At 35.5% G+C, this 25,491-nt stretch overlaps 2 protein-coding genes across 3 annotated transcripts in view; one reads left to right on the forward strand and one right to left on the reverse strand.

Moving 5' to 3' along the window:
* Positions 1-25,491, reverse strand: part of GLDN (gliomedin) — a 73,753-nt gene that overhangs the window by 26,961 nt on the left and 21,301 nt on the right. The window lies entirely within an intron of this gene.
* LOC122163453 (aromatase) lies at positions 8,363-20,880 on the forward strand. Its single transcript, XM_042824699.1, has 9 exons — positions 8,363-8,504; positions 9,638-9,788; positions 12,273-12,427; positions 13,658-13,834; positions 14,524-14,638; positions 15,591-15,705; positions 16,311-16,473; positions 17,774-18,015; positions 20,632-20,880. The coding sequence occupies exons 1-9, from the start codon at positions 8,363-8,365 to the stop codon at positions 20,878-20,880; spliced, it is 1,509 nt and encodes a 502-aa protein (XP_042680633.1).

A 25,491-nucleotide genomic window follows, 5' to 3' on the forward strand; every position in this document is an offset into this window, starting at 1 on the left:
TCTAGGGATATATGTGCTTCTAAATTGAGCTAATCTTCTTTTTTTTCTTGTTATTACTATGATTTAGCAATATGAAAGTAATACCTTCCAGAGCAGTTTTTCCAATAGCTGTGGTATTCTCTAATGCTACAGACTGACATAACGTCTTATAAAACAAATAAGCAAGTTCTGCACAAGTTATTTTTCTTAGTTACTAAAGCCAAAGCAACACTGCAATGAATAAGTCTATTTGAAGCCACAGGAAAGGACTGGAACTCTCTTTGGTAACTTTCTTTTGCTGGTACATAAAGCTCTTTTCATTTGGTATCCACAGAATAACCATCCTGTTCAAAACTGACAATTCATATTAGTTTGTCCACATTAACAATCTGTAAGTAATATACCACAAAATAGATCAAAATCAGCCTCAAGATCTAGTTCTGCTAAAATATAGTTTACAAGTAGTAAGAACATAGAATTATCTTGTTAAAACCAAATTATATATATATATTAATGCCTGACTTTCCCTGAATTTTTAAGCAGGCTTAAAAATTGAAAACAGCTGTCATCTCCTTTGGAAATCAAAGAAATAGATTTTAACAAACACTCCTAGAACATAAGATAATGACTGAACCCTAATGCACAGAATTGTGATCAGCTCTAAATACAAGACACAATAGAATTGCTCAACTAAAGTTCTGACCATTTCTGCTTGTACTTTTGATTCCAAGAAAATTATACAGTGAAATGAGTCTGCAAACAAGTCTCTGCATAACAAACAGATATGGAAGGGTGTGTGTACATGGAAAATGAACAAGAGTTCAGTTTTCAGACTGCAATTATTTTGACTTCTGATTGTATAAGCTGTGTAACTTCAATGAGGTTGCAGTCATGCCGGAAGCATTTCCCAATGAATTCAGACCTTATTCTCCAAAATGTCTGCATTCATTCATTATTTATTTATTTTAGAAAGGCTTCTCAGCAGAGATTTCACATTCATCAAAACTCTAGGCCTCTTCCAAGCTTCTCCTGAGTTAAAAATATTCTATCACAAGAACTATTGTGCATAAATCTTAAATACCTTTGTTCCAAGTGAGATCACAGCTGCTTAGAATTGAGTCTCTTCTACCCACTTGATGGGCCTTCTAACTAAAAGCGCTAGGATTTATTTCACTTATTTCTCTTAAACGCTGATGCTAAAGCCTTGAATGAGTCCATAAAGAGAATGAAAACACTTTATGAGAAGTGTTTACTTGGCCTGACAGCAAGAGACAAGGATGAATAACATCTTCACACCACAGGACATGACTCGGTCTTGCTGAAAGCAGCCCTGAGTAACTGGGCTTTCTTAACTTGGCAGCACTGAGCAAAAAGATGATTTTGACCTATTTCTCAAAACATTCCATTGGAAATCATAGAAGTAAACTTCACAGAAGAGGCAGCTGAGTAAGAATTTGTTGTAGCATAAATTGAGACCCTCAATTCAAACTTCTGTTGGTGTTTCAAACCAGTATCAGACACAACTACCTTATTCATACTTCTGAGTTAGTCTCATCTTTTAGTCACATCACCATCCTTTTCTGTTGAACTCTGTTCTTTATTTCTGCTTCCTGCAACTCTTTAATGCAATTCTTAGAAACATTTAATCTTCATACACTACATTTATTCCAGCTGACAAAAGCTACAGCTCTACAAAGCAGAGAATCCAGCCTTCAGTATGCATATTAATTCTGAAGTGTTACTAGGGCAGCTGGGAATACAAAGGAAGCAGTCTACACAGAGATATGGAGGATAGCCATTACAATCTTTGTAATGTTGATGCAGGACGGCATCTCATGAAATGTTACCTACAGTGATGGCCACCTCAATATCAGAATGAAATACTTAAACTTCTCTTCCTTTCTGTTAGAAATCATAAATAGATTTAAATGCACAAGGCAAAAAATTAGCATCATTTCTCATAGTTGCATCTCCATTTAAATGCCATATCTATTTCCTTGGTATTTAAAGTCTTCAATTATGATTAAACTTTACTTTTCTGCTTTGCGATCCAGTCACAATTCTAATCAGTTCTAGACACGTGTATCTCTACTGCTGGCAGCTGATACACTGAGCTCTAGAGGTAAAATTACAAAATTCTCTTTTCAATAGCAATGGCCCCTGATCTATTACAAAAAACAAACTTCCATCTCTAAGCAACTGATCTCTTAGCAACAAGAAGCACCTGCATAAAAGATGCCACAGGGAGGGATCACCATAAAACCTACTCAGATCTTTAAAAGAAGAACATCAGTAAGAAAGATAGCACTCTTCACTCAAAATCCAGAGGAGGACACAGGTAATTTTTTAATTCATATGCTGTATTTTCTTCAGACTGTGTGAATAGGACATTACAGAAACGTGTGTGCAATTTTTAATTTTGTTTTTGTGGAGTAAGTATACTTTCGGCTGATTACTTTCTGTAATTACTTTCTGTAATTAGCTTTGTATGGATGATACGTTGCCGGTATCTAAATAGATTTTTTGATTGGAAGATCTGCAGATTTTAAACCAAATTCTTAGCATTAAAAGAATAAACTGTTAAATATACGGACATTTTTCTACAAAGTTTCTTTTTAAAAAAGCAAGTACAACATTCTTGCTGAATAGTAATCCTTAGAAACTTTCCACCTCATTCAAACCTCCAGTGCTTCTACTGCACCAAGTATTATAACTTTTTAGTTCTTTTAAATACAAACTCTGGTGATTTCTAAAAGAAAAAAGAAAACACATCCATTGCCTCTGTGGTCTCTGATTTCACTTCAGAGTGGACTGAATTTTGCTCCATTCACTACACCTCACATAAAGATGCAAAGCATGACAAAGTTAAGATATGATACATAGAAGAGAATGGATACTGACAAACTGTTAAAGACAAATAGCAAGTTAACAGCTGGAGCTAACGTTTGTCAGCAAATTTGGAAAAACCAGCATTTCCAGGTTTCATTGTCACAGGAGGGAAAAACTGAATTTATTAGAGAAGTTAAAAAAAATTGTGAAGTGAAACAAGTCTGGAAATGGTTTGTTCTCTCATGACTTGCTCTAGCTTTGTTAGCTTTTGCTGTGGGGAAGTACTATCTGAAAGTTATCTGAAAGGTAAATGGTTTGAAAGTATTCATACATTCTTCTTAATCCTGCTTTTTCCTCAGAAACATAGAGAAATTTTCTTCCAGGTTAATTTACATACTTTGAGAGAATAGTTGAAATTTCTAGCCAAAAGTCAAGAACTGAAGAGTTACTTTCCTTACACAGCAATCCCTTCTGTGTTAACTTTCTGCTTATGTGGGTTAAAGTACATGCTGGCAACAGAAGTATCACAGCAGAGATGTAACTGTGGCACAAAGAGCTGCCTTCAATCTGCCAAATGACAAAGATACCTGCCTAGCAGTGACAGCAAATTGATAAGAGTTATATGCAAATATATATATATATCCAAAACCAAAGCAACTCTATATAGGTCTACTTTTGCACTCTCAAAACAGATCTGATGGAAAGCATGCTGGAGAAAACATTCTCTTGTCTAACTACAACTCATTTTCGGGTTTTGAGTACAATCAGAGCTTCTGCTGTTCTAAGGGAACTTTTGAGGTAGAGAGGCAGTAATACAGAGCCTTACCAACACTGCAGAAGTTTGTTTCTCTCTGTACTTCTTTTAGATGGCATACATGCACTGACATTCTGCTTCAGAAGGTGTATGTTCCAAATGAAACTCTTTTACTGTCTCATATGGATAGTACTTTTCATAGACATTATGTTAGTTTCCTAAGCAACAACGAGACCCTTTTTGAAAGGTACAAGAACTAGCAAGTTATTTTTCCAAATCATGTCAGACTGCAATTAAAAGCCCAGAGCAGGACATGGTCCAAGATTTAATTTCAGATCATTATTCTTCTGAAAGAAAAATCCCAATTCGAATAATTATAGATTATTCAGGAAACAGAAACCCTTATTGTACAGTCAATTGGGCAGCACAGAGAGTACCTTGCCTCACACGTTCACATTGTATAAATAGCTACAAGAAAATAGTACGTACTGTCCACAAATAGGGAGAGAACTCCTGAGCTGGAAATGAGTTGACCACATCTTTGCTGAAATCACAACACCAAAAGCCCACTGTAGAAGCTCCAAATGGCTCCTCCGTGACATCTACATGCTAGGTGTGATGGAACTTCCCCGCCACACCAATCCTCCACCTACTGACTCAAACCCTAGAAATGGCTGAAAAAGGTAACTATAGGCAGTGCATATTTTAGCATACTTGTACTTCTGCTGTTGTGAAAAAGAATTGATGGACTTTCAAGGAAACAAGACAACTTTCTGTATCAAGGTTTGTCCATGACATGTATGTAGTACATTCAGTAATATCTACCTACTTTGGATTAATTCTTCAAAAGGAATGTAACTGAGGAACAAAAAAGGTGCATTCATTTTTGTGGTTCTTAGAATAAGTTCTACACAAAGGTGACCACTTTTACAATAGTATTACAAATGACTTCTTATTCTACAGCTCAGATGTTAATTTATTATTTCACAATAAAGTCCACCATTTGAAGGCAGTGTTGAAATAGTCATATGAACTCCTTCAGCGTGAGATCTATTAAAGGAATCTGATGTGCAGTCAGAGACAGCTCTCATCCTATTTTAAGTGCTTTAGTCCCTGTCCAGCAAAGATACTCACATGTTTAAAAAAAGCAAATACAACTATTTTATTTGTCAAAAGGTTCTGTGTTCCTTTTAGGCCACGCCAACATCAGAAAACACTATTGTCCAACAGAAGCAATTATTACAAAAAGAAAAGTAATTGGTAGAGTTGGTCCATGCTACATACATTTCAAGAGGGTTCACTTTAGATCTAAGCACTTTATGCTATTTGAAATCCCACTTAAAGTTGGTATGCATGAGACACAGATCTTGAGTACACTGCCTGGTTTATTTGCATCAAAGATGACCCCAGTTTGCAGGCTCTTAAGTTGCTTTGTAATAGGAAGGGAAGCATAGCATGGTATACTATCAAAGCAAACAGCTGAAATGAACTGAAACACCAGTGCAGAGAGACTTTGAGCCACCGTCCTGCTGACTGTTGCACACTGAGGAAAAATCTGCAGAACAAATACAAGCAAACCACTACAAGCAGTCATTTGCAAGGAAATTAAGTCTGAAGCTTTATAGACTGTATGAAATTGTCAGTCTTAACTGGGTGTAAACTGACAATATCTAGAATCAGCTACTAGTAAGAGAGGGAGGCTACAGTGTTTTATGTGGAAAAATGAAGACTTACTAGAACTGCATAATCCAACAGTTATTTTTGTGTGAAGTCGGTCTATTTAAAATTTCACTTTTACAAACTGTTTAGTTAAACTTTAGTTAAACTGCTTCAGATGCTGTTACGGGGCACTCATATTTGGAGATTCATAACAAGCAGCAGATTCTTCCCTATATCCTTCCTGAAATACTGCTGAGGAAAGGATTCTAAGACTCAAGAATGGGTCTCCAACAGTTTTCTACTACTCTTACGAGCTCCTCAAAATTAACAGTAAATTTCAGCCACTGATTCTGTAAAATATTCTATATTCTATTTTTCTATGAACTACAGCATAGCTTGCCCTTCTATTAAACATAGCCATTAAGCATCAAGTTGCAGTTTTAAGGATGGGGATTAATACAGTTTTCACTTAGATACATGGAATTCTTTTCTGTGAAACCCTCTTACCACTCACTGAAACACCTTCTGCAGAGAAGAGTGCATAACAGTGCCCAGAATTTTCTCACAGTGTTTCAATCAAGTGTTAAAGATCCACGATCTATAGGTCCCCCTGCTGGCAGGTGCTTCACAGCTGCTAAGCTCTAAAATTACCTGTATGCATATCCAATTAATTTATGTCACAAAAGCATTTCTTTATGAGCTTCTTTCCCAACTCTCCCACTCTCTGACTTTAAAAGCTTCCTTCCATCCCCTTCCCCCTGTATAAGCAACAATCAGAACCAACAAAACCCTCTTATCAGACACATACCTCACTCAGATGCAAGGAAAAGAAAACCACCCACAGAAGATTTCAAGATCAAATAGCCAAGAATAGTGAAAACTTCTTCCATGCACCTCAGCTGTGTTCCAGTTCTGCTTACTGTATATCTATAAAGTTTACTTACTGAATTTTTAGTTTTTCTTGAGAGATTTTCTTCACAGAAAATGAGCATAAGCAGGACAAGTAGTTCAGCTGAAGTATTTGCAAAATGATTTTTCCATCGCCAAGCTGACTTTTCCAACAAAAAAATATTTAGAAATTCCAAACCTGGAAGTGTTCTTGGATCGTATTTATCAAAATGGGGCAAAGAATTTCTCAGTACAAGCAGTGTCAATTTCTTGTTTTAAATACTAAAGGAGCCACATTTCCTAATGCTTTGTGTGCTTCAGGCAGGTTCCAGAGTACAAAATGGATCCAAATAAAAGACAGTACTTTCACTGCCTTTCATTTACATGGCAGTCAGGTGCAGGATATAAGAATGATAAATCTAACAGTAAAGTGCACACTGATGTAGCTATCATATCATAGAGGGGGGAAAAAAAAAAAAGATAAGACTCTCACTAAAAAAACTTAAAACTGTAAAATGAAGTCAGATCCAGAGAGAAAGTAATAAAGAAGTGAACTTATGTGCCTGAAGCATAGCCATATCTGTGTGTTGTAAGCTCAGTGAAAGGAACTGGATTAAATAAGACCACTCTATGATTCTATCTACACATACACATAAATAGTACTCAGTGCAATTCAAAGCTAGCATTTTCACTTGTATCATTACAGAAACATTACCGTTAGTGTGTAGCAGTTTTTATTGGTGAAATTAAAATATTGTTATGTGATTTAAACAATTTTTCTGGTAACAAAATCCTTTTTCAGAACATGCGTGACAGCTGAATGCATACAGGATATGTACATATCACAAGAGGGATACTGCTAGCTAGAAATTGTGTGCACATTTCTGTCACCTGGCATACCATGTCTTGGTCAGTGTGGACCACAAAGACTTTCATAGCAATTACCCAGAATACAGGAACATTACATACACCTGCAAGGTTTTGAGCCACTGCTGCTCCTCTCTTCAGCATGGTTTGGTCTGTAAACATTTTGCTTGAAAACAGCAATTTCTCACTGTCTAGAAAGCACCTATCACTTATTTGGCATAGTTTAACATGATGATAGTAACTTTGGGTGCTACAAAGTTAGCTGTTCTTTCATCTGCGAGACCAAATCATGAGATAAAAGAAAGAACACTTGCTGAAAGTAAACCCAACAAAAAGCTTCCTATTAAGGAACAACATTGCTGGTGGGAGGAACAAAGAAAACTTTTTCCTTTTTCTTGTTAGAGCAGAATTAAGAAAATGTTTTGCCTTATTACAGAGCAGATGTAAGCTGAATCTCTCTGTGGTTATGCAAGATTGATTTTCTCACTCATATCATCACATCCTCCCCCTAGTATGTTATGATTTAAAATCAAAAATTGGCAAAACATTTTCAAAGAATCCTTCTGCTCCTGCTGTACATCCCAGAGCTGTCCACCTGCTTGCTTTTCCATGCTGCTCAAAGTGTTGGCTACAACCTGAAGGACCAGATAATCCTTGGTCACGTTTGTTACAGCAGAAACTAATTTTCTCAAAGTGTTCACCAACAGAATTGCCATAAAGAAACACAATACTTTGTACTCCACTCAAAGGTTGACTATCATATATATATATATATATATATATATATATGTATGTATGTATGTATGTATGTATGTATATTCCTTCAAACAAACTGCTGTAAACACAAAGTGAAAAGCTAATGTAAGCTTTCTGGAAATTAAGGACTAACACTACAGACATGCAGGAAGGAAGGAGGCTATGAAACAGAGATAAAAGTCCATGGGTGAACTCATTCAATGCTTCCATGTGTGCTGAGAGTTTAATTTCTTGTGTTTTGGTTAGCAATTTGCAAGGAGTAACCCTCAGTACTGGCCAACAAAGCCAATGCTGGAGATGAAAGGTTTGACAGCCAAAGCATCCAAAAGTGTGCTTTCATATCAAGGTCAGAGAAGCTTTGTTATTTTCCAGCCAAAGAGAGTATCTGCTGCATGTCTCTTTCAACTTGTGACGTAGCCTGTCCTGGCAAGCAGTCCAGGTCAGTCTCATTATAAAACACAGCTACCTCAGAGGTAATTTGCTCATTTACAGGGCCTCCAGCAGGTTGAAAGGTACCGAGCAGATCTGAATAGAGCTTTGAGCTTTAAAAAAAACTCTGCCCCTTTTCTTTCCCCTTCTTTATCTCCCTCCCTCCCTCTCTCTAAAGCAAAGCAGAATCATTTGGAAAAGATGATACCAGAAACTTTGAATCCACTGAACTACTTCACCAGCCTGGTACCAGACTTGATGCCAGCTGCCACAGTGCCTATCATCATTGTCATCTGCCTTCTGTTTCTAATATGGAACCATGAAGAAACATCATCAATTCCAGGTAAGGTAGCTCCATGATATCGCCTAACAGCTGCCAAAGTATTTCTAGAGTTTTTCAAATTTAAATGGGAAGGGAATGCTGAATAATAATTGCACACAGCAAAGCTTTCTAATAATAATGCAGACATTAAAGTAACTGATGAAAGAAATCAGGCTCTATTTAACCTTACCACTTCCCTAACAATATGGCCTAGCCATATAAATACATCATTTTTTTGCTTCTGTTGTGTATATGCTAGAAAGATACAATGTCATCTGACAAATTCTATATGTTCATATTTTCATGTGCATTATAAATTCCTACTTTTTATGTGTCGCATGCTTAAAGCTCACTGAATTATCTGCACTAGAAGCAAGAAGTACTATCACTTAGATTTTAGCAGATTTTTGTCTTTTACAGGCATTGTAGAGGCAAGGTATGCATCCTGTGAAGAAGAAAATCCTCCTTTAAAAATGATTCAATAGCCATGCTAATTCTGTAATGCTCTCTCCTTTTTGTTGTAAGGACATTCAGTGCTGACTTACTGTAGGTTCTAGCTGATAACTTTAAGTGCTTATGAATCCTTTCTTAGCTCCTATTTCAGCATGTTGTTTTCAAAAATGTACAGCACTAAAATACTCTTTCCTCTAAAATCTATTTTCTCACTCTAGTATTATTGACTAAGACAAATATAATTACATTAAGAGAGATTAAAAAAATTATACTTAATTACATAACAAGGATATTCAACTTTGTAGGTGCTATTGCCAAGATCACTCAAATGATTCATTAAAATCACAAATAAATAAGTTGAGCATTTGTTCTACATCACTTCTTTCTGGTGCCTAGCCATTGCTCATCTGGTTGTAAGCAATCTCAAAGCAATGGTTTGAAGTCACATAAAGAAATACTGAACTTTATTTGCTGTATTCACACTGAATGGCTTGTAGGTTTTCAGAGATAATAAATCAGATTCCAGCAATGCAGGTGCAAGTTTCTGTAAGACAAAACTTCACAAAGGGATTTTATGTCGTTTGCCCAGTGCAAACCTTGGCCATAATGCAAAAAGGGCAGTCTCCAGAGGGGTGATTTTTGGTGACATATTCTTGTCTGTGAACGCTGACAAGAGAAAACTTGCCTTATTTTTCCCTTAGGACCAGGATACTGCATGGGAATTGGGCCCCTCATTTCACATGGGAGATTTCTCTGGATGGGAGTAGGTAACGCCTGCAACTACTACAACAAGACATACGGAGAATTCGTGAGAGTTTGGATCAGCGGTGAAGAAACATTTATAATTAGCAAGTAAACCTTATTTTCTATCTTCAAGAAAATGAAAAAGTTGTTTCATAGATTTACAACGTTTTTCCTACTTTCTGAGGTAGAATTGAAGTAATTGCTTTACAAAATTATCATAACATAACCCTCTTATTTCCTGTTGTTCGCAGACCTTTTTCTAATCTTTTGTTTCTTTAGAGACTTGATTATTGAGGTCTCTACTAAAGACTACCACTGGATGGAGTCTCATTTTCTAAGTGGAAAAGAACATAAAGAATTATGACCCAATCCTAAAAGACACTTACAAGTTACTATTCCATTTAATATTGGGATGACACATTTCACATGAATGCTGACTGATTGACTGCCACACAGCTTTAAGCCTAATTTTAGTTTCCCGTGTTAAGATTCTCCTTAAAATGAGAACAATTCTTGAAGATTATGGCTCCGATTCAGCAAAGTAATTAAGTGAAAGCAGCATTACAGGATCATGAGTAATTCCACTCCAATTACTGAGATTACTCCTAGAATTCAATTACACACAGTACTAAAAAAAAAAAAAAAAAAAGCAGTAAAAAAAAAACAGTAGTAAAAGATTTACTATGCATAATTAATTAAAAAAAATATTAGCAATATCAATCAATGCATATTCAGCTCTCATTATGTAAAGTTTTATGAAAGACAATGCAGAAAAGACAACTCTAACAGGATTTCTCAGGAGTGCTGCTAAGAAACAAAAGCTATAGATGCATCAGACATTACAGGCCATACATCACCTTTCTTCAGGCATCTTCTGCTTAAAAGCACTGACATCACATGGAGAACTAATATCTAACTTTAAAAACAAACAAAAGCAAAAACAAAAAAAAACAACAAAAAAATCACTTTTTTATGGAGTGCTTCATAAATTCACTCCAAAACCAAACAATATTCCAACCTCTGTAAGTGTACACTCCTCCTTGGTCTGTATTTGTTTACTTGTACCACATAACATATAATCTTTACAGCACTGCTTTACTTCTTTTTGGTTAGCTTCCATTTCATCAGATTTTCATCATGTTGGCATTGCTAAAATGCTATCTCCCTCTAAAGGAAATATCTCAAAGCGATAGGGTTAGTCACAACCTGTTGGCCAACATATGTGAAAACAAACCTCGTTAAGTGTAAAAACAGAAGAACAGATGTACTGGATTCACCTATATTTCTATTTAGGAACATTCATCCTACATATCTGGCTTTAGAAAATTTTCAATTTAATATACTTTTGTATGAATAATTCCTCTTGATAATATTATGATGCTGCATAACCAAAAGTTCCAACTACATTTAGGCTTTCTGTGCGTGTCCAGGAATGGCCAAATAGCTACAGAATCATAGTTGAAGTTTAACACGCATCATGATGAAGTTATCAACTGTCTGGGTAATTTTATTCATCACAGAGAAACTGATGCCTCACAACACAAATACTAAATGCATTGAAATAAACAGAATTTGTAATCTTTAATGCCCTTGAATGAAAGTAGTAATCATACTCCCTTAAATCTGCCATATTACTGCCTTTTTCTTACTCAAGGAAGTAATAGATATCAGAACTGGAGTCAGTTGGAGTTAAGCTGTTCACGGCAAACCCCTACATACGAATTAGAAGGGTAGATGAATAGATAGATTGATTGACTAACAGATAGAGATATACCATTCTTCCCAAAATATTGGCCAAGGACTACAGAAATTGGTAGAATACAATGGATGGTACTTCTGGAAACACAGACAATCAACTGCAGTGAACGTTACCATAAAAGGAATAGAAATGTACATGGATGTAAAACACATCTTCAGTTCCGCTGCTTCATTTATTCACGGTGTGTTATTCCTCATATTTTTGCTCAATATATAACCTGCAGTTTTCTAGGGCAGTGATACTTAGCCTCTGTTATGAGCATTTGAGGGTCTTAGCAAGTCCCCTGTAGTGATTTTAAAAAGCACACATTAGCTGTTAGTAGGATTGAGTTATATATGTCCATCAAAAATACGTTAAGGAAAAATAAATCAAATATCAAATTTAAAAGAAATCAATTTAAAACCACTGATCTAATGTTAGAAGAAGAATTCCACTATATGAGAATGTACAAATCTGTCACTATTTTACATAATTTCCTAAAACATCTGATACTGGTTATTGCCTGAGTATACGTACAGATCCCTATCAGAAGTACAAGTTATAAGAGTACAAACACTATTTAAATTAAAATCTCTTGGTGACCTTTGTATTTTAACTGAAACTGTATCAGAAACTGTATTTTATCTGGTTCAAATACAGATAGAATACATTGATGCTCTAATATAAATTCTGAAGCCATTCAATCATTTTTTTAATTATGTAATGGGAGCAACATTTAATGTCAAGAATAAACTAAGAATGCAAGTCAGCCCTTCTGAGAGTATCAGAAAAACATTCTATGTATAATCTTTGAAATTGCATTTTATTCTTTTCTCCCCACTTCTCTTTCTCAGATCCTCAAGCGTATTCCACGTAATGAAACACTGGAATTACGTTTCTCGATTTGGGAGCAAGCTTGGATTACAGTGCATTGGCATGTATGAAAATGGGATTATATTTAATAACAACCCAGCACACTGGAAGGAAATCCGACCCTTCTTCACCAAAGGTAGGTCAGTGCGCATTAACACACCGTGCCACTCTATCACATGGTCTGTTTCTTTCTGAAATGTTGTGTGTCCTTTGCATAATTAAACTAGAGAGAACAGTTCTCTGTTTATGATCTCAAAACACTTTTTCACACACGTTCTTTCACATTTACTGTGCTTGTTATGGTATTTGAAAAGAAAAAAAAAATAATGCCCACAAATCAAGTGTAAAAATAATTGAAATTACTTGTAATTTCAATTACAAGTATTCACAATTATTCCAATATTCACATTAGCTCAGTAGCACTTCCATAAATGTAGTTAGCAGATTCTGTCCACGTTTCTGTCCACACTTCCTATGATATCCAGGCCTTTCGTACTTGATTTTGAAATTGAAAACTATCAGCTGCTCTTTGCTGGCTGAAGACAGCAGGAAAAAATAATATCTTTCCTACATATTCCTAGAACTACTAGCTCTCTCAATTTATGAGCCAGACAGCCTCTCTTCTCAATTGCAAATGTACAACCCCTCTCCACATGTATTTGACCAAATAACGTACTTCAGGCAATTACAGAAGTTCTTACATGGAAAAGTAATTTAATCAGAGTACCTGGGGCACTCAGTGCTGAGTTCATTCCAGCTAAAGCTCGTCATAAAATCCCACTGAATTACACAGCAGAAGAACGTTTGGTTTCTTGAAATGAAAAGACAGAAAATATCCCTCATGACATTATCTCCAGCATCCACAGCTGAACAGACTAATATAGGCTAATGCACAGTGTTCTACTAGAGCAAGCTTCAATATGTCCACAGCAGCACCATAGGTTGCAAGCAGCTTATTGCAGAGCTTCTGTGCTGTTTACCCAGGAGATGCATTCCCAGAAAAGCTGGTTGTCCTCCCTATGAGCCCCCAAACTAACATCCCTGCTCAGTGTACTTGTGAGCGAGACAGGCTGCCCACAGTGCCTCTACAGAGGATATATACCTCCTGCACCAAAAAGCAGCACAAATAGTGCCAAACGCCTAACATGGCGTGAACCAACACTAAACACAAAGTGGATGGATGCAAGTGAAGTTTGGTCTTTGTGTTTCTTGCCATTCTAACTAAAAATGCAGAATGATTTTATTCCAGCCACTTAGGCTACGTTTTTTTAAAAACTTTTTACTCACATCCTAATTGCTAGCAAATTAGTAATAAAGTATAAAATTTAATGAAGCTTTTGATCATCTTGCATCTTTGTATTTACAGCCCTGTCTGGTCCCGGTCTTGTGCGCATGATAGCCATTTGTGTTGAATCAACAATTGTTCACCTGGACAAACTAGAAGAAGTGACCACTGAAGTAGGAAACGTCAATGTGTTGAACCTCATGAGACGGATCATGCTTGACACATCTAACAAGCTCTTTTTAGGGGTCCCTTTGGATGGTACCAACAGCTTTATTTTATATTTCATGTGCATAAACAAGAAATGTTTGTTGACATCACTTAGAGTTATTGTTTCAGAGAACAGAACAAGGACACACTATTACATCCCTAAATGATTTGCTGAAATTGGTAAATAATTCTAATCATGAGAATATTTTTTGGATCAAATAGATCAAACATATATATATGTGTGTATATATACATATGTATATATATATATATATATATACAAAGCTTTTCACATCTAAAGAAGTTTTTATGCTTCAATCCCAACATTATCGCCATGTAAGAATCAAAAACCTTCCCACCAAATGAAATTATTGCAATGAAAATTAACCCAATCTTCTCTCTGATTCTTTCACCCCCAAGTCCATTTGACCAAAATAATATTACCACGATACATAAATTTACACATTTCAACACACTGCAAGAGAGTTCTGCTTCTGTTCTCCCATGGGAGAACATCTCTAGTTGACACACCATCTCCTTTTCCCTATCTACCAAGAGTTTCTACAAAGAAATGTACCTCATCTACAATGTTCTACAATCCCAACAGCATCTACTAAAAAATGTTTATCCTGTCAACTTAGCAGGAGCAGGGCCTCCTTATTAATTTCCCTGAAGCATTTCTGCTGTTTGACTATTGAAGTTTAGATTTTATACTGCTGTTTATTTACATCTATTTTCAGAAAGTGCCATTGTTCTTAAGATTCAGAACTACTTTGATGCTTGGCAAGCTCTTCTATTAAAGCCCGACATATTTTTTAAGATTTCTTGGCTTTGCAAGAAGTATGAAGAGGCAGCGTAAGTATCAACAATTACTACAGATTTGCCTAAGATTCTTACTTTCTAGAAAGATCTTTCTCCAAATCATTCTCTTAGAATGTGAATTGTAAAAATTTCAATGGTGACTGACTGACGGCCACTTTCTACAAACCCAGGAAAGAAAAATGCTATGAAGAGGCTGATCTCAGGGGCCATTTAAAGTCCTTGTCTACACAGTTCTAATTTTCTTATCAAAATAATTCCATAATCCCTCCATCTAATTCTACTTACTGGTGTCTGCAATGTGCATTTTTTTTGGTCAGTGGCTGAGTTTTGAGCTAAAACTTGGTGTTTAATATGACAATGCATTTCAACATTTTTTTTCTTTAAGTAAGGAATAAATAGGTTTTGCCACCTTCCTGTTTGTAAAAGTACAAACTTCCTCTTCTGATTTGATGCTCTGATTTGCTGTTTTATACTGTATATAAAGAGAAGCTTACCAAGCTTGAATTTTAAGTGTATTTACCCCCCTATAAGCACAGTCTTTCTACAAGAACGTGGCCTTCAAATCTGTAACTAATTGAAAATGCAAAATAAAAGCTATTCAATGTCATTTTTCCAAAATCAAAATGCATACTGTTGACAGTATGTCTCATCATATAATTCTAAAAAAAAAAAAAAAAAAACCAACTCTACCATCAAGCTAATATATATTTTTTTATTTCGTTTAGATATATAGAGAGGTTTCAACCCTTCAATTCCAAAAAATAAGATTTCAGTCCAATCTAAGAAGAAATTATTTTATCAGAAATATAAAAACCCTCAGTACTGCTGCTTTTGCAAATTACCATGTAGCCATTCTAAAGAATACTGAAATTCTATCCTTAGATGTTTTCATGGGTATAACCTTCATGTTTCTGAACATTATCTATACTTAATCATACACTAAAAGGTTTCAAATATTAATATATTGGATTTTATCCACTTTCAGCAAAGATTTGAAAGGAGCAATGGAAATCTTAATAGAACAGAAACGACAAAAGCTTTCCTCTGTTGAAAAGTTGGATGAGCACATGGATTTTGCATCCCAGCTGATTTTTGCACAGGTATTGGCAATATACTAAAAGTTTGCCAACTTTGATTTTTCTGTCCATTTTCTTTCAATAGCAATAGAGAATTTACAATTTAGAGATCACATATCAAATTCAGATCATCAAGAAGGGATACAAGTTAGTCAGTTTGAAGGAGTCCCTCAATCAGGTGGCTTAAACAGCATCCTGGTTATTCACACCTTAAACGGCATCCTGAAAACCATTGAGTGACAAGCATCCAGGGATATGCTCTCTCTTTAACCCCCATGTTTTATCTTGATGCATTGCCTTTTACTTGCAAAGGCCCCAAGTACTGTAAATCCTATCTTGCATAATCTCTGACAGCTCACATACTGTGTGGGGAAAGGTAATAAATCAGTAAGAATCTGAGATAAGAACAAAGCCTCACTTTTTCGTAAAATCATATGCACCTATTAAAACATATTTATATCAAAAGAAAAAAGAATCCTTCTTAAAAGATAAGGGATGAGACTTGTGAAAATCAAGATCTTGATTTTCATTTAAATGTATTCTAGGTCCATTCCATACTACTGCTATGGGATGTTTGGCATCAGGTCGGCAGTCAACATTTTCCCCAATTTTTTCCCCAATTTTTCTAGAACAGGGGAGATCTGACTGCTGAGAACGTGAACCAGTGTGTGCTGGAGATGATGATCGCTGCTCCTGACACTCTGTCTGTGACTCTCTTCTTTATGCTAATACTGATTGCAGAGCACCCCACAGTGGAGGAGATGATGATGAGAGAGATTGAAACTGTTATGGGTAAGTAGGGGTTGCAAAGTCAGTGGTGCAGGAATATAATTTTGCTTGTGCAGTGATCTAGTTTCTCACTCAACGTCTGAAAATTCTAAGGATTTTCTTCTAACATAATTGTTTGCTCTAATGTATACGAGCTACCACTTTATGTGGACAAATTTATTCAAGATCAAGAGAAAGATGAACCATTTTTAAGATAAATTCTATCAGGATTCATCAGAATTGAGAATTCTGAGAAAAAAATACTTATCCCATAAAAACAGCAGTATAAATCACCTCAGAAGTTCCAATGAAATTATTTTCAATTTACCTTGCAATAGTAAAAGGGGACACTCATTTCAAATACTTCTAAACATCAATATTTCTCTCACAGAACCGAAGTTTCACTATGACCGCAGAACGGTAACGTTAAAGAAAACTACAATTGTTATATCATTCTGCTGTCATCCATTTTGATCTCAAACTGGTCTCCTCTTTAAATACTAATGATGAACTACTCAAAACAATCAAAATATTTTAAGGTTGTATTCTCCCTTTCTCTAGCCTTCATTCAAAGTTTGAACTCCACCAAACTACATAGAAACTAACTTCATCCAGTCCTGTGGTCAGTTAAGCACTGGCAAGCATATTAAAAATCCTTTCCTCTTTCTCTAAGGTACTTTCAGTCTCAAATACAAAGGAAGGGCTATGATGTTACCTCAAACTTCTTGTCATTGTTTCAGCCTCTTTTTCCTACTTGAGTTAGGAGACTGCCTTTCCCTTTGTCTTCTTAGGGAAATTTTTCTGAATGATCCAAAAGTGTTACAACTGAAGGAAATCCAGGAATATCTGGGAAATCCAAATAGTGAGCCTTCTTGTCACTTTACCGGTTCCTGCAAACACTTTGAATCCTGTTCGGCATAACAGCAGCAAAATCTTCCACCACAACATAGCACAAAGGGTTTTTCTTACTGTACTTGGAATATAGTATCAGAGGTTAGCCTCATATTCATCACTACATACAACTGCTATAAAATCCTTATATATCAGAGTACAACTATCTTGAAGTCCACTAAAACAAACTGTGCTTTGCCAGTGAAGACTGAGGCAAAATGTGTTGAGTACCTCAGCCTTCTCCTTGTCCTGTATTGCTCACTAGGTGGGGGGTGGGTTTCCAAATGGAAAGGATACATGAAATTACACAGAAGCTGATGGGTACTTCCTGCCATTTCAGGAACTGAAAATCTTCCCAAAATATTGTGGAATTTGTATGATGCATCTAATAAATTCATAACCAACTGCTTCACCATTTGTTTTATTCCTGAAGGTGACAGAGATGTACAGAGTGATGACATGCCAAACCTCAAAATTGTGGAGAATTTTATTTATGAGAGCATGAGATACCAGCCAGTTGTGGACTTAATCATGAGAAAAGCTTTGCAAGATGATGTAATTGATGGCTATCCTGTGAAAAAGGGGACAAACATTATTCTTAACATTGGACGTATGCACAAGCTTGAATTCTTCCCAAAACCGAATGAGTTTTCTCTTGAAAACTTTGAGAAGAATGTAAGTTTTCCACCTTATTTCCTACAGGATATTGGATATTATTTGTTGACAATGTATGTTCCTTCTATTTTGATCAAGACCTTTGTGACCAAGGCTGTTTTCCCCTTGACTAACTGCCTATCTAGCCAGGTGTACATCCTGCTTATTACTATTGTTTTAATTAGAGCTAGGTGGGCATTTTTCCATCGAAGTGTCTTATCATTCAAAAATAACATCATTGAAAACAAGAATTTTTGCAGGCATCTCAATTTAAAAATGCCACTGAAGACTGTCCAAGACACACACCTTTACCACCATCTCTGACGCTAGGCAAAAATAGAGAGTCTTTAGGGAGCTACAGCCATGCAAGCAGTACATAAAGATCTGAGGCAGTGCAGGGAATCTCTGGTGAAGTGAAGCAGCACAGTAATTCCCAAGAGACAGACTCTGGCACCCATTTTATGTATTAATAAATACAAACAAACATTAAGTAAAAATACTCATCTTTTATAGACTGAATTGGCAATCCTAAATTTTAATCAGTTCAGTAATGCAAATGCTGGGTAATACTGTCCCAGTGCAACACACCATTTAATCTAAGTTTCACTCCAACTCCCAAAAGGATTTTTTCTATTTGTAACCCCCTACTACTGTAAATTATTCTTGAGATTCTTTCCATTCAGAACTTTGCTCTTCTGATTACTGATCAAATGAATTGTCTACCAAAAATATACTTGTTCAGCAGTAATCATATGGAGAAATTAGAAGTGCACTGAAAAAAGACAGACCAGTTCCATGGCAAATTTGACTCCTTGTTTTTGACTGTTAACAAGTGCAGGTGGAAATGAAAGATGCTGCTATCCAAGAAAGAGAGGACACAAAATATGAAATATTAAGTGCTAGCTAGCACAGCTAGGAGGCAGTTAGCTACATCTCTAGAACAAACAGCCAGCCATGCAAGAATGGAAGGCATTACCAATTTCCCTGTTAAGGGAATCTCAGCTGTGCAATGTTAGCCTTTTTTCACGTATGAACAGATTTTCATGGTATATAAGCATCCTCTTTATATGGTCTAGTGGCCTGTCAGGTATAAAAGTTGTATGGGGCTAAAGCTAAAGGGTTAATCCTTTCTACAGCTGTCATAACTCATTTTGACCAACTGAATAGCAAATCTGAATTCATTTTACTACCAGGCAAAACTTTTTTTTCCCTGAGATGTTAGAAGATGCACACATAAGTGCTCACAACAAGAAACTTCAGTTCTAAAGAAATAAAGAGCCACTGTGATACTTCAGAAATAGTAAAACACATGAAGACAATTAAGAAATGAGGGAGAAAAGGTTATGTATGCTCAAGCCAGAAACATGTAGAAAAATCAGAGATAGAGTAACTGATCAAGTTTACTGAACTACTCAATGTAATTCCATTTTGCCACCCATTGTTTTCATTCTAGACAGTTCTATAAAAATGAATTTCTTGCTTATTTTATAAGCACACTTAGCTTCTAAAAATATTTCCCCTTGACCAAATGTTTAGCCACATATTTTCTAACTGATTTGATGTATGATGTTTGCCACATAATTATTCTAGCAAGCACAATTCTCTCACAATTCTCTAAGCAAGTAGCAATCCACACCATTATTTATAAGATGACATTGTTAGAATCTAAATATTTTTCCATTTTCACAGGCTGCGTGCTTGCCATTGAGCTATACTGCCAGCTGCTGCCCTTGCTTTGTATTATAAGCATTTGTATTTATCTATTGTTTTTGAAAAAGTATGTATCTCAGTTTATTTGAAATGATTTGAACAGGTAAAAAATGAGGGGAAAGGATAATTTCTCTAGAAAATTTAATATGAAGCATCCTTCTGTATTCTAATTCCGGATTCAAAAGGAAATCAAAAGCACACAGCTAACATTCTTTTTAATACATTAATGAAGAAAAAAATTACCTAATTGCTTTTCTTTATTCATACCAAGTGCCTTGGTACATCATAAGCAGTAACATTCATGTTTCAGGGGACTGTTTGGATAGTTGATCTATTCGGTGTTGACAAAGGTAGGAGAAGTTTTCTATGCATTCTTCAGCAGTTCTGGAAATCTTACATTTCACATTTTAGTTGATAGAACAAGAGATAATCATTTTATAAATATTAAAAAAAAAGATTTTCAACATTGCATTTTATGAGAAAATTGCTCATTTCTCAGAATCACATTTTGAAAATGTTCAGAAGTTTTTAAATGTACTTTAGCACATATTAAAGTGAAACCTTCACTCTATTCACAGCCTGTGATAAAATCCCTGTAGTTCTCAGGGGACAAGCAAAATGAAACACGTGGCAGAATTCAACTGCTTCAACTTTACCTTTCCTGCTACCTTTGCATTTGAAAAGGCACAGTTATTTCCTGTATTTATTTCCATGTTTTGGCCTGACTTGTGTGGGAAGACCATTCAGTAACAGCAGCAGCAGTGTGAAGCCAAGACATAGCTTAGAAATAAGGAAGGAAGCAATTTTCCTTAAAAGATTCTTTCCATGCTTCTTCCCTATCCACACTACAGATTTCCAGCATTTTTCTACCTGATTTTATCAAGAAAATTTTGCCTTAAAGTTTATTCCTCATGTTATTCTGCACAGGTTCCATCACGCTATTTCCAGCCATTTGGATTTGGCCCCCGGGGCTGTGTAGGAAAGTTTATTGCCATGGTAATGATGAAAGCAATTCTGGTGACTCTTCTGAGACGGTGCAGAGTGCAGACAATGAAAGGAAGTGGACTTAACAACATCCAGAAAAACAATGACTTATCCATGCACCCAATAGAAAGGCAGCCTCTGCTGGAGATGGTTTTTACACCAAGAAGCCCAGACAAGAATCACAGTGATTAAAGGGGATCAGCATTAACATTACAGGGTGTTCTCAGCCACTTCAAGAAATGCTCTTCATTCCCAGGTAAAGATATAACATAAAACATTTTGTTGCAACTAAACCACTACACCAAGCATCCACTTATTTGCCTGCACAACACAACGTGTTCTGGCCATAAATTCCACTGCAATGCAATAAGTCCAAATTCTCAAAACAGTCCTGTTGTCAGGTGATGCCACACTATACACAGGATTCCTGACTACTTTTTAAACCGTCAAGTTCAGATGAAGTTCAGCCCTGCTTTTCAAACGGCGCAAGGTCAGACATTTGAGGGTCAAAATCACCTGCCTGTTTGTGCTAAATTCTAGGACTCATCCTGGAACTTCGTTTCATCCTCCCACCCCTCCAGTTGGACATAGCAGTACTTGGTGTGAAAGTTCTAATCATCTGTTTTCGAAAACATCTGAAGAATGCTAAATTTGACTTCAAGACTATGAAATGATTTAAAATACAGAAAGCTATCATGCTTAAAAAAAAATACATGTACTAATGTAACTACAGTAGTAGTAGTATGGTACTAATATTGATTTCCTCCAGCCTCAGGTTTAGACTTGGTCCTTTACAGCAGAGCTACGTAACTACCCAAGTTTCTTGCTGCAAATGGAAAATATATGGAAATTTGTAGAGCATAGTTAGATATTTGTTGGCATCTCTACTAGCCTAATGATGAGTCTCTTCTTCGGTCAAGAAGAAAAAGATTTTCTGGGTTTACTGCCAGCATTCTCTGGCAAAGATTTTCCATTTTCAGTAAGCTTCAGTGTCCTTACCACATAAACTAAAGAAAGAGGCTTTCAGGATAAAGTGCCTTGATAAAACTAACTAAGGAACAAAAAGTTTATATTCAGCTTTTCCTCCAAAGTCATTTAAACATTTTTCTGTTTATAGTTTATATACTTGTTTAGAAAACTTAATTACGTTAATTAATCTGGTCCTTTGGACCACTGCTCTCAGGTGCAGGTCCGGCAGACAAAGATTTATTCAAGTAGCATGCAAAAACTACTCACAACCAATAAATAACTGTTTGTTCCAGTCAAGGGTAATGAATTAGGTCAGAATGGAATTGTTGATGGATAAGAGCTGCACATTTAGGTCAAAACAGCATAGAAGTGGTCTACAGGAATTTGAAAACATATATATCAGACTTGAAAGAATGATTTATTGCAGCTAGGTTACTTTTATACCTTCTCCATAGGATTGGCACAGTGCCCCAAAGTGACACCAGAAATACGCAGTCTCTTACAGCCTGTGAATGCAGACAAATCTGTGCATCTGAAGATGCACATAAGTAGAATTTCCATCTTTTTAGTCATTAAGAGGCAAAGTGACATGAACATTTTGAATATCCCATATAACCTCATTCTATATCCTTTGTAGCTTTTAAACTAAGAAATTGAGTCAGCTGGGGAAAAGAAAAGAATCCACTGAACCTTATTTTGCTTGGGAATAACCTATAATTTTACACATTGTGCATCTTCATTTATTTCACACACCAACATTTTGAACAGCAATCATTTACTCTGTGGTTTCTATCTCAGTTATAGGTTCAGAATAAATTTATTCTCAAGGTTGAAAATAATAAACTCCTTAAACAACTTTTATCACTAAAATTTTAAAACAATTACATGAAATCATGTAGATAGTTGAAAAATGCACTCTGCTCTGATTTCTTTAATATATACTGTTAAATTTAAAGGCTGGAATTTCAGACGTGATTACTGTTATTATTCTATGAAAGAAAAGCAGTTTCATTTTTTACTTTTTGTCAGAAAAGGATGCAGAATTATTTTGCATTGTAATTCAGGTGCACTCTTTCTCATATGCTTTGCAGATAGTGATTCTGGTCCTCAAGTTTCTGTAGTACTTATTTTTGCCCGTATTTTGACAATGGGCCCATTAGTTAACCTGAGCTGCTACATAACCTGAGCCCAGTTCTCCATATCTCTTTTATGACTGTCATACAGTGGTCTATTTGCATGAATATTTGCATGACGAGGCCTATTTCACCACATCTTTGAGAATGGTAATTGATGAAACAGCATTTCAAAGCTTGCCATGTGGATATAAACAATTGAAATCTTCTAGATGCATATATGCCATTGTATATAACTAATTTTAAACGGTGTTTTATTACCAGATACTGTAAAAGCATAGGTGACCTTTACAGCTGTATCAAATCTATTATCAAGTGACTATTCCATCGGCGTTCAGTTTATTAACACAGATCAAACCTGAAGACTGTTTAATACATCACTGTGATTATGGGCTGCTCACAGCACATAGATGTAATACATTGTTAGAAAATAAGTGATCATCAAATAAAGTCTGTATGCACACAAACATGCTTTTAATTATGTTTCATCATGCTTTCCTAATCTAAATACAAAATAGATGACAAAAAGGTTTAAATATATGAATGTGTATGAAATCAAACTGATATTAAAATAATATTAAAATACTAGATACAGGGAGCAAATGGCATACACTAGAACTCATGAGAACTCTCCAATGCTACTTCTTCAAAAAAATCTATTCATTTTCAGATACCATGAGACACTCTCAAAAATATTTATCCCGGAATTTTACAAGCGCTAGGAGTGAAAATGAATTTAAACAGGAATAAAGAATTGTCAATTTATTAGATTGTCAACTCTTTGTATTTTCCAACACAGCTGAGTTAATAGATCATTAAATTCCTTTTTAACTTCAAAATAAAAATCCCAATTTAAACAGATTGTATTATTGTCAGATAAAGCAAAGCAATGAAAAAAGAGCCAAATCTGCTCTGATCCATGGATCATAAATGGATCATAAATCCTGCTCTATGACTGAAAGTTGCTGTGACATACTAGTTTTCAAGTGAGTTACTCCCAGTTTGCTAAGAATGCTAGAGCTCAAAATCTCTGTCTACCATTATTCTAAACTTTAATACAAAAAAAAAAAAGCCTGCTTTTATAAGTCCAGTGTTTTCAAACACAGAACTTGAACCTTATAATGTAAGCAAGATCTCAACAATGCTACACCAACCCAGAAATAATAAAATCACAATGAATCAGTGGGTTAAAAAAAAGAACTTACCTTTGCAGAAGTATATTTTGTGAACAACTAGCCACACTTAAATAAAACTACTGCTTTCATAAGGTGAGATGATATTATGCTATTCATATTCATCTATCATTTCGTCAGATATTGATAACTTTAGCAAGGTACAAATACAATTAAAAGATCTACAAGTCAAGATTGCACTGCTAGCAGGGTCCAGCAGATGGCACACACAAAATTTATTTGTGCACCTAGAGCAACTTCACCTGTTAGCAAAGTCCCTCTTGACCTACAAAAGCTAAAAGAGCCAGACTTCCAGCATTGTAATTACTAAATACTGTTAGAGATGGAGTCACTCCAAAGTCACTGAAAATGTATAGCTGGAGACAAATCTAACCACCAATGGACAGACCTTACTAGCATTTTTCTGACTGGTACTGGCATTAGAAAATTATCTTCACATACTGAAACTGTTCTCCCAGTCTACCAAGTGGAATCTATATATAAATATATACACATATTATTTGGCATCGAGGTTGATAGAACCTTAGTAAGTCCCAAAATGATTTCTGAAAAATTGTGAAGGTCTGTTGGGATTTTAAGTATAATTCATTTAAACTTCATTATTTGATGTCTTTCCACTATCTCTCTTTCCCTCAATTTGACATTTTTATATGCTATTTTACTCCGTTGCTTGGTTAATTTAATTTAGTGTGTCTATGGCATTCTTCCACAGCTCATAGTATAACAGGAATCTGTAATGAAATATCAGTTATTGAAGGAAGTTGATTTTTGTGTATTAAGTGATCCTTCAATGAATAATTCAAGTCCTAGTACTTCATGTGGCCTTGCCACACCATCACAAGTAATTATAAGCTCATCAGTCCAAGAACTTCCATAATAACTCTTTATTCTTTAAATAATTGCTGGGCAGAATCAAGACCGGTTAACTCCACAGCAAAGAAAGATAGATTTGATACAACATGCACAAAACCATTAAGATGCCTGATTAGAGATGAAAATACCTCCCATAGGATTTCAGCCGTTTCATTCTTCCTTAGTTCTAGAAGAGCTAATTAGCATCTCACTCAATGCTTTATAAACTTATCCCTACCTTGTAATGACATAGAGATAGAGCTGAATTTCATTCTCCATTTAGCAGCCATTGAAAGATTCTTGGCAAGTAATTACAGATCATAACATCTATATTCAGAAACTTCACCTTCTAACACCTTTAAGCTTATTTGTCCTCAGATTCATTCCAACAAACATCAGAAGAAACTATTATTCAACACTGAAAAATATAACGGAGACATGAGAAGATTATAAATCAGTATTATTATAATATTAAATATGGTGCTAACCGCATTAAGAAAATTGCCACTTACTTCCATTTCAGAAAGCACATTATTAAATTCTGTAAAAGGATTAGATCCAGCTACTGAACAAAAGCAGCTGCAAATCGTGCTTTTTTTTATATATATATTTTGTGTTTGATGGAAAGTGAAATGTTTTCAAATGAAATTTCACTA

This window comes from Centrocercus urophasianus, unplaced genomic scaffold, assembly GCF_019232065.1.
Source record: "Centrocercus urophasianus isolate 14NV4802_14NV808 unplaced genomic scaffold, USGS_Curo_1.0 seq_23, whole genome shotgun sequence".
NCBI lineage: Eukaryota > Metazoa > Chordata > Aves > Galliformes > Phasianidae > Centrocercus > Centrocercus urophasianus.

What these genes read in the sequence shown, in the direction of transcription:
- LOC122163453 (XM_042824699.1), top strand. Translation starts at nt 8,363, where the DNA reads ATGATACCAGAAACTTTGAATCCACTGAACTACTTCACCAGCCTGGTA. An exon ending in AGAAACATCATCAATTCCAG is followed by an intron (nt 8,505 to 9,637) that starts GTAAGGTAGCTC and finishes TTTTTCCCTTAG; the next exon opens with GACCAGGATACTGCATGGGA. An exon ending in TTTAGGGGTCCCTTTGGATG is followed by an intron (nt 13,835 to 14,523) that starts GTACCAACAGCT and finishes ATCTATTTTCAG; the next exon opens with AAAGTGCCATTGTTCTTAAG.